At 44.8% G+C, this 10171-nt stretch overlaps 1 protein-coding gene across 5 annotated transcripts; it reads right to left on the bottom strand.

The window, feature by feature from the left end:
* Positions 1-738: 738 nt before the first annotated feature.
* LOC133640416 (gastrula zinc finger protein XlCGF57.1-like) lies at positions 739-10004 on the bottom strand. Of its 5 annotated transcripts, none has more exons than XM_062033810.1 (4): positions 9765-10003; positions 9586-9676; positions 2993-3177; positions 740-2781 (listed from the first exon to the last, which is right to left on the bottom strand). In XM_062033810.1, the coding sequence occupies exon 4, from the start codon at positions 2728-2730 to the stop codon at positions 1153-1155; it is 1578 nt and encodes a 525-aa protein (XP_061889794.1). In that variant the 5' UTR covers positions 2731-2781; positions 2993-3177; positions 9586-9676; positions 9765-10003; the 3' UTR covers positions 740-1152. The 5 variants fall into 5 exon arrangements, with proteins under 5 accessions (XP_061889797.1, XP_061889794.1, XP_061889795.1 ...); XM_062033811.1 differs by having other exon boundaries at positions 9592-9676; XM_062033809.1 differs by lacking the exon at positions 9586-9676.
* Between the last annotated feature and the right edge of the window lie 167 nt (positions 10005-10171).

Raw genomic sequence — 10171 nt, 5'->3', positions numbered from 1 at the left:
TGGATTATTGGGAGCCAACAAATGATTGATAAAGTCACACATTTGAAAAGTAAATGATCTTGTATAAAACACTCAAATGATGCATAAAGTAAATAATAATATGCTTCCAGAAGTGGTCCAGAAGATGTTTCACATGTGAACCAACTAAGAGGGATTTATACTGTATGTACTCAAAAGCAAAGGTATGAACACATGTAAAACATATATGTACATCATGTACATCAGGGGTCACCAACCTTTTTGAAAGCAAGAGCTACTTCTTGGGTACTGTTGCGTTTGACCAGATGTTCCTCCAAGTGGGATGTAAAACGCTGGTCAGTCCCAAGTTCCTTAATGACATATAAACTGAACTCAAAGGTACCACCAAGCACAGAATAGGTATTTTGTAATTTATTGTCAAATATTTGAGAATAGAGACCAGCCTCGAACAACACATCCACTGATTAATGCGAAGGGCTACCAGTTTGATACACACTTCAATAAATTGCCAGAAATAGCCAATTTGCTCAATTTACCTGTAACTCTATGTCATTATTAATAATTAATGGTATTTACACTTAATTGAACGGTTTAAAAGAGGAGAAAACACACAAAAAATGACAATTAAATTTTGAAACATAGTTTATCTTCAATTTCGACTCTTTAAAATTCAAAATTCAACCGAAAAAAAGAAGAGAAAAACTAGCTAATTCGAATCTTTTTGAAAAAATAAAAAAAATAATTTATGGGACATCATTAGTAATTTTTCCTGATTAAGATTAATTTTAGAATTTTGATGACATGTTTTAAATAGGTTAAAATCCGATCTGCACTTTGTTAGAATATATAACAAATTGGACCAAGCTATATTTCTAACAAAGACAAATCATTATTTCTTCTAGATTTTCCAGAACAAAAATTGTAAAAGAAATTCAAAAGACTTTGAAATAAGATTTAAATTTGATTCTACAGATTTTCTACATTTGCCAGAATATTTTTTTTGAATTTTAATCATAATAAGTTTGAAGAAATATTTCACAAATATTCTTCGTTGAAAAAACAGAAGCTAAAATGAAGAATTAAATTAAAATGTATTTATTATTCTTTACAATAAAAACAATACATTAACTTGAACATTGGTGTAAAGGAATCATTTACAGTTAGAAAGGAAAATCATTTGCTGTCCTCACCAGCACACTTGTGTTTCTTACCCTGGTACTCAGAAGACAATCTCTCACCGCACACACCACAACTCAACACTTTCTCACCAGCACACTTGTGCTTCTTACCCTGGTACTCAGAAGACAATCTCTCACCGCACACACCACAACTCAACACTTTCTCACCAGCACACTTGTGCTTCTTACCCTGGTACTCAGAAGACAATCTCTCACCGCACACACCACAACTCAACACTTTCTCACCAGCACACTTGTGCTTCTTACCCTGGTACTCAGAAGACAATCTCTCACCGCACACACCACAACTCAACACTTTCTCACCAGCACACTTGTGCTTCTTACCCTGGTACTCAGAAGACAATCTCTCACCGCACACCCCACAACTCAACACTTTCTCACCAGCACACTTGTGTTTCTTACCCTGGTACTCAGAAGACAATCTCTCACCGCACACACCACAACTCAACACTTTCTCACCAGCACACTTGTGTTTCTTACCCTGGTACTCGGAAAACAATCTCTCACCGCACACACCACAACTCAACACTTTCTCACCAGCACACTTGTGTTTCTTACCCTGGTACTCAGAAGACAATCTCTCACCGCACACACCACAACTCAACACTTTCTCACCAGCACACTTGTGTTTCTTACCCTGGTACTCGGAAGACAATCTCTCACCGCACACACCACAACTCAACACTTTCTCACCGGTGTGCGTTCTCATGTGTGTTATCAAATGGTGACGACGCGCAAAAGGTTTCCCGCAGACCGAACAGACATGGGGTTTTTCCCCCGTGTGCGTTCTCTCGTGCTCTTTCACGTGCTGCCTTTGTGTAAAACCTTTCCTGCAGACTGAGCAGGGAAAGGGTTTTTCTCCGGTGTGCGTTCTCATGTGTGCTTTCACAAACTGACTGCTTCCGAAACCTTTACCGCATACCGAGCAAGGAAAAGGTTTTTCTCCGGTGTGCGTCCTGGTGTGTTTTTTTAAATAGTTGGCCTGTAAAAAGACTTTACCACATATTGAACATGGAAAGGTGTTCTCCACAGCGGGGTGCGACTCCATGTGGTGCTTCAACACGTATTTACGGGCAAATCCTTTACCGCACACTGAACATGTAAAAGGTTTTACTCCGGTGTGTTTTTGCATGTGGGCTTTCAAATCGTTTTTTTGTGCGCACCCTTTACCACAAACCGAGCAGAAAAAGGGTTTCTCTCCGGTGTGCGTTCTCATGTGACTTATCAGTTTACTGGGGTATTTGAAGGTTTTGTCACAGTGAGAACATGTCAGGTGTGTGTTGTCCTCTTTAGAGTCTTCATCATCAATGTCAGGAGAGTGAGACGTCGTCTCGTCACTATCTGATAGCGGAGCTAACATCTTGTCTCCTCCACAGTGGTCTCCCTCACCTTCTGCCGGAGGCTCCGCCTCTCTCTTCTCCTCTCTCTCACCTCTGACCTCGTCATCTTCACTCTTCACAACCACTGGGAGCTCCTCCGACCATTCGTGGCTGACGCTGTGCTCCTCCTCTTCCTCTTTAAAGTGGGAGGTGTGTGGCTCCTCCTTCGCCATCCCGACGCTCCACCCCCCGCCGCTCAGGGAGAAGATGTTCCCCACGGACGTCTGCGGGACGCACAAAGACACGCACGTTTTAGAAACATCCAGCTTTGCTACTTTACGTGCGCTAAAGAAAAGCAAGTTTGTATGCACTGGCATGAAATCTCTGTGGGGGACAAACGGAAGGATTTTTTTTACACGGGGTCGGCAATATACCATTTCATTTAGAATTGATAAGGAAACCATTTTAAAACGGGTTAAATATGCAGTAACATACATTATATTGCCAAAAGTGGGGTTCAGGTCAGGACTCTGTGCAGGCCAGTCAAGTTCATCCACACCAGACTCTGCCATCCATGTCTTTATGGACCTTGCTTTGTGCACTGGTGCACAGTCATGCTGGAAGAGGACCGCTCCAGGAGTTGGGCTTGGCCCCTTGTCAGGTTCAAACACTGATGACATCTATTAAACAGGCAAGAAGCAAGGAATGATGCAGACAGAGTTCAATTTGGCTCAGCGAGGAGAACGCATGGCACTTAGTCACAGTCTCGCCCTACGCTTTAAGGTACAGCTCCCGCGTCCCTCTATCTATTCAGGAGTTCCCCAGTCAACATCACTGAGGCCGCCTCTAAAAGGAGTGGTCAAACATTATCATGCGAAGCAGCTTCCGGTGCGCACAATATGTGACGGAATGTGCTGGGGCTAGTCACAGTCTCGCCCTACGCTCTGAGGTACAGCTCCCGCGTCCCTCTATCTATTCAGGAGTTCCCCAGTCAACATCACTGAGGCCGCCTCTAAAAGGAGTGGTCAAACATTATTATGCGAAGCAGCTTCCGGTGTGCACAATATGTGACGGAATGTGCTGGGGCTAGTCACAGTCTCGCCCTACGCTCTGAGGTACAGCTCCCGCGTCCCTCAATCTATTCAGGAGTTCCCCAGTCAACATCACTGAGGCCGCCTCTAAAAGGAGTGGTCAAACATTATCATGCGAAGCAGCTTGCGGTGCGCACAATATGTGACAGAATGTGCTGGGGCTAGTCACAGTCTCGCCCTATGCTCTAAGGTACAGCTCCCGCGTCCCTCTATTTATTCAGGAGTTCCCCAGTCAACATCACTGAGGCCGCCTCTAAAAGGAGTGGTCAAACATTATCATGCGAAGCAGCTTCCGGTGCGCACAATATGTGACGGAATGTGCTGGGGCTAGTCACAGTCTCGCCCTACGCTCTAAGGTACAGCTCCCACGTCCCTCTATCTATTCAGGAGTTCCCCAGTCAACATCACTGAGGCCGCCTCTAAAAGGAGTGGTCAAACATTATCATGCGAAGCAGCTTCCGGTGCGCACAATATGTGACGGAATGTGCTGGGGCTAGTCACAGTCTCGCCCTACGCTCTGAGGTACAGCTCCCGCGTCCCTCAATCTATTCAGGAGTTCCCCAGTCAACATCACTGAGGCCGCCTCTAAAAGGAGTGGTCAAACATTATCATGCGAAGCAGCTTGCGGTGCGCACAATATGTGACAGAATGTGCTGGGGCTAGTCACAGTCTCGCCCTATGCTCTAAGGTACAGCTCCCGCGTCCCTCTATTTATTCAGGAGTTCCCCAGTCAACATCACTGAGGCCGCCTCTAAAAGGAGTGGTCAAACATTATCATGCGAAGCAGCTTCCGGTGCGCACAATATGTGACGGAATGTGCTGGGGCTAGTCACAGTCTCGCCCTACGCTCTAAGGTACAGCTCCCGCGTCCCTCTATCTATTCAGGAGTTCCCCAGTCAACATCACTGAGGCCGCCTCTAAAAGGAGTGGTCAAACATTATCATGCGAAGCAGCTTGCGGTGCGCACAATATGTGACGGAATGTGCTGGGGCTAGTCACAGTCTCGCCCTATGCTCTAAGGTACAGCTCCCGCGTCCCTCTATTTATTCAGGAGTTCCCCAGTCAACATCACTGAGGCCGCCTCTAAAAGGAGTGGTCAAACATTATCATGCGAAGCAGCTTCCGGTGCGCACAATATGTGACGGAATGTGCTGGGGCTAGTCACAGTCTCGGCCTACGCTCTAAGGTACAGCTCCCGCGTCCCTCTATCTATTCAGGAGTTCCCCAGTCAACATCACTGAGGCCGCCTCTAAAAGGAGTGGTCAAACATTATCATGCGAAGCAGCTTCCGGTGCGCACAATATGTGACGGAATGTATTGGGGCTAGTCACAGTCTCGCCCTACGCTCTAAGGTACAGCTCCCGCGTCCCTCTATTTATTCAGGAGTTCCCCAGTCAACATCACTGAGGCCGCCTCTAAAAGGAGTGGTCAAACGTTATCATGCGAAGCAGCTTCCGGTGCGCACAATATGTGACGGAATGTGCTGGGGCTGGTCACAGTCTCGTCCTACGCTCTAAGGTACAGCTCCCGTGTCCCTCTATCTATTCAGGAGTTCCCCAGTCAACATCACTGAGGCCGACTCTAAAAGGAGTGGTCAAACATTATCATGCGAAGCAGCTTCCGGTGCGCACAATATGTGACGGAATGTGCTGGGGCTAGTCACAGTCTCGTCCTACGCTCTAAGGTACAGCTCCCGTGTCCCTCTATCTATTCAGGAGTTCCCCAGTCAACATCACTGAGGCCGCCTCTAAAAGGAGTGGTCAAACATTCTCATGCGAAGCAGCTTCCGGTGCGCACAATATGTGACGGAATGTGCTGGGGCTAGTCACAGTCTCGCCCTACGCTCTAAGGTACAGCTCCCGCGTCCCTATATCTATTCAGGAGTTCCCCAGTCAACATCACTGAGGCCGCCTCTAAAAGGAGTGGTCAAACGTTATCATGCGAGGCAGCTTCCGGTGCGCACAATATGTGACGGAATGTGCTGGGGCTAGTCACAGTCTCGTCCTACGCTCTAAGGTACAGCTCCCGTGTCCCTCTATCTATTCAGGAGTTCCCCAGTCAACAACACTGAGGCCGCCTCTAAAAGGAGTGGTCAAACATTATCATGCGAAGCAGCTTCCGGTGCGCACAATATGTGACGGAATGTGCCGGGGCTAGTCACAGTCTCGCCCTACGCTCTAAGGTACAGCTCCCGCGTCCCTCTATCTATTCTGGAGTTCCCCAGTCAACATCACTGAGGCCGCCTCTAAAAGGAGTGGTCAAACATTATCATGCGAAGCAGCTTCCGGTGCGCACAATATGTGACGGAATGTGCTGGGGCTAGTCACAGTCTCGTCCTACGCTCTAAGGTACAGCTCCCGTGTCCCTCTATTTATTCAGGAGTTCCCCAGTCAACATCACTGAGGCCGCCTCTAAAAGGAGTGGTCAAACATTATCATGCGAAGCAGCTTCCGGTGCGCACAATATGTGACGGAATGTGCTGGGGCTAGTCACAGTCTCGTCCTACGCTCTAAGGTACAGCTCCCGCGTCCCTCTATCTATTCAGGAGTTCCCCAGTCAACATCACTGAGGCCGCCTCTAAAAGGAGTGGTCAAACATTATCATGCGAAGCAGCTTCCGGTGCGCACAATATGTGACGGAATGTGCTGGGGCTAGTCACAGTCTCGCCCTACGCTCTAAGGTACAGCTCCCGCGTCCCTCTATTTATTCAGGAGTTCCCCAGTCAACATCACTGAGGCCGCCTCTAAAAGGAGTGGTCAAACGTTATCATGCGAAGCAGCTTCCGGTGCGCACAATATGTGACGGAATGTGCTGGGGCTAGTCACAGTCTCGTCCTACGCTCTAAGGTACAGCTCCCGTGTCCCTCTATCTATTCAGGAGTTCCCCAGTCAACATCACTGAGGCCGCCTCTAAAAGGAGTGGTCAAACATTATCATGCGAAGCAGCTTCCGGTGCGCACAATATGTGACGGAATGTGCTGGGGCTAGTCACAGTCTCGCCCTACGCTCTAAGGTACAGCTCCCGCGTCCCTCTATCTATTCAGGAGTTCCCCAGTCAACATCACTGAGGCCGCCTCTAAAAGGAGTGGTCAAACTCAAACTCAAAATTTTAGCACGCTAGCAAGCTAATGTTAGCATGCTATCAGTTAGTGTGTGTCACATACCAAGTTATATGACTGTAAGGTGCATGGCGGTCTAATTAGAGAGAAAAAAACGTAGAATTAGCTAAAAATGTAGCATGCTAACATTAGCATGCATGCTAACGTAAACATGCATACAGTTAGCATGTTTCAAAATACCAAGTTGTAAGGTGTGTGGCTGCGGAATTACACCAAAAAGTGAAAAATATTGGCTGGAAACGTAGCCATGCTAATGTTAGCATACTAGCACGCTAACGTTACGAAGCTAGCACATGACCGGGTAAGAACAAATACCAAAATGCAGTAGCAAAAGTAGCAAAGAGGCTAGCATTAACACTCTAATGTTAGCATGCTAACAGTTTACAAGTGTCACGTTCCAAGTTGCATGACTCTGGGGTAAATGGTTGCAAAACTAGCGAAAAAATTTAGCACGCTAATGTTAGCACGCTAGCGAGCTAATGTTAGCATGCTATCAGTTAGTGTGTGTCACATACCAAGTTATATGACTGTAAGGTGCATGGCGGTCTAATTAGAGAGAAAAAAACTTAGAATTAGCTAAAAAGGTAGCATGCTAACATTAGCATGCATGCTAACGTAAACATGCATACAGTTAGCATGTTTCAAATTACCAAGTTGTATGACTCTAAGGTGTATGGCTGGGGAATTAGAGAACAATGAGTACATTTGGTTAAAGAAAGTTAGCACTTTAATGTTAGCATGCTAACGTTTGCACGCTTACAGTTTACAAGTGTCACGTACCAAGTTGTATGACTTTGGGGTAAACGGTTGCGAAAAACTAGCTCATTTCAAATAGCTAGCACGTTATTGTTAGCATGCTAGCATGCTAACGTAAACATGCGTACAGTTAGCATGTTTCAAAATACCAAGTTGTAAGGTGTGTGGCTGCGGAATTACACCAACAAGTGTAATATTGGCTGGAAACGTAGCCATGCTAATGTTAGCATACTAGCACGCTAACGTCAAGAAGCTAGCACATGACCGGGTAAGAACAAATACCAAAATGCAGTAGCAAAGAGGCTAGCATTAACACTTTAATGTTAGCATGCTAACAGTTTACAAGTGTCACGTTCCAAGTTGCATGACTCTGGGATAAATGGTTGCAAACCTAGCGAAAAAATTTAGCACGCTAATTTTAGCACGCTAGCAAGCTAATGTTAGCATGCTATCAGTTAGTGTTTGTCACATACCAAGTTATATGACTGTAAGGTGCATGGCGGTCTAATTAGAGAGAGAAAAACGTAGACCTAGCTAAAAATGTAGCATGCTAACATTAGCATGCATGCTAACGTAAACATGCATACAGTTAGCATGTTTCAAAATACCAAGTTGTAAGGTGTGTGGCTGCGGAATTACACCAAAAAGTGTAATATTGGCTGGAAACGTAGCCATGCTAATGTTAGCATACTAGCACGCTAACGTTAAGAAGCTAGCACATGACCGGGTAAGAACAAATACCAAAATGCAGTAGCCAAAGTAGCAAAGAGGCTAGCATTAACACTCTAATGTTAGCATGCTAACAGTTTACAAGAGTCACGTTCCAAGTTGCATGACTCTGGGGTAAACGGTTGCAAAACTAGCGCAAAAATTTAGCACGCTAATGTTAGCACGCTAGCAAGCTAATGTTAGCACGCTATCAGTTAGTGTGTGTCAGATACCAAGTTATATGACTGTAAGGTGCATGGCGGTCTAATTAGAGAGAAAAAAACGTAGAATTAGCTAAAAAGGTAGCATGCTAACATTAGCATGCATGCTAACGTAAACATGCGTACAGTTAGCATGTTTCAAAATACCAAGTTGTAAGGTGTGTGGCTGCGGAATTACACCAAAAAGTGTAATATTGGCTGGAAACGTAGCCATGCAAATGTTAGCATACTAGCACGCTAACGTTAAGAAGATAGCACATGACCGGGTAAGAACAAATACCAAAATGCAGTAGCAAAAAGGCTAGCATTAACACTTTAATGTTAGCATGCTAACAGTTTACAAGTGTCACGTTCCAAGTTGCATGACTCTGTGGTAAACGGTTGCAAAACTAGCGAAAAAATTTAGCATGCTAATGTTAGCATGCTAGCAAGCTAATGTTAGCATGCTATCAGTTAGTGTGTGTCACATACCAAGTTATATGACTGTAAGGTGCATGGCGGTCTAATTAGAGAGTAAAAAACGTAGAATTAGCTAAAAATGTAGCATGCTAACATTAGCATGCATGCTAACGTAAACATGCATACAGTTAGCATGTTTCAAAATACCAAGTTGTATGACTCTAAGGTGTGTGGCTGCGGAATTACACAAAAAAAGGTGTAATATAGGCTGGAAACGTAGCCATGCTAATGTTAGCATACTAACACGCTAACGTTAAGAAGCTAGCACATGACTGGGTAAGAACAAATACCAAAAATGCAGTATTTGTTGGTGTAGACACAGAAAGTAGCAAAAAGGCTAGCATTAGCACTCTAATGTTGGCACGCTTACATTTGCATGCTAACAGTTGACAAGTGTCGTGTACTAAGTTGCACGACTCTGGGGTAAACGGTTGCAAAACTAGCGCAAAAAGTTAGCACGCGAGCAAGCTAACGTTAGCATGCTATCAGTTAGTGTGTGTGGCATACCAAAGTTATATGACTGTAAGGTGCATGGTGGTCTAATTAGAGAGACAAAAAAACGTAGAATTAGCTAAAAAGGTAGCATTTTCATAGCATTAGCATGCTAACATTAGCATGCTAGCAGTTAACAAGTGTCACAAACGAAGTTATCTGACTGGACTTCCTGTCAGGAGTAGTAATAAACATGGAATAAGAAGTTATTGGTGTGTTTAGTGGGTCAAATGCGTCACAAACCAGTACCGGGACCCGGACCCTGCTGTAGTTGATGTTGTCGCTCCTTCTCCTCTTTTGTTGGACAAAGTTCCTCGTCGTGCTCTGCTATAGGCTTTTATTTGTGTGTAACATCATAAATGTTTGTTCAACGGCAGCAGTTAGGAAGACTGCGAGCAGACAAATAACAACTTTACACTTACTTTGCATCTCTGCTTTGTTGTCTTCTTTCTTAGCCAACAAGCTAAGCTAACCAGGCTAGCACGTCCAAGTGCACTCAGACTAATGTGTCCGGATACAAACAAGCATTAACGATGTTTACTCTATTAAACGACATATATATATATATATATATATATATATGTGTACGTGTACGTTGTGATTAAGATCTATAAACTATAATAACCAAAACAACGTCTTCTCCGTCAAACGCCATTGTGTTGCGATGAGCGAGCAGTATGAGAACTACACTACCCAGCATGCAACACGGCCACTGTTATGTTATGAGCTAGGGGATATACGAACTACGCTACCCAGCATGCAACATGGTCATTGTTATGTTATGAGCAAAGGAAAATACGAACTACACTACCCAGCATGCAACATGGCC

Source organism: Entelurus aequoreus, linkage group LG23 (assembly GCF_033978785.1).
Source record: "Entelurus aequoreus isolate RoL-2023_Sb linkage group LG23, RoL_Eaeq_v1.1, whole genome shotgun sequence".
NCBI classification, from domain to species: Eukaryota; Metazoa; Chordata; class Actinopteri; order Syngnathiformes; family Syngnathidae; genus Entelurus; species Entelurus aequoreus.
The sequence above is the reverse complement of the archived record's forward strand: the minus strand, read 5'-3'. Positions and strand labels throughout refer to the sequence as shown.

What these genes read in the sequence shown, in the direction of transcription:
- LOC133640416 (XM_062033813.1), bottom strand. Translation starts at nt 2,730, where the DNA reads ATGGCGAAGGAGGAGCCACACACCTCCCACTTTAAAGAGGAAGAGGAG.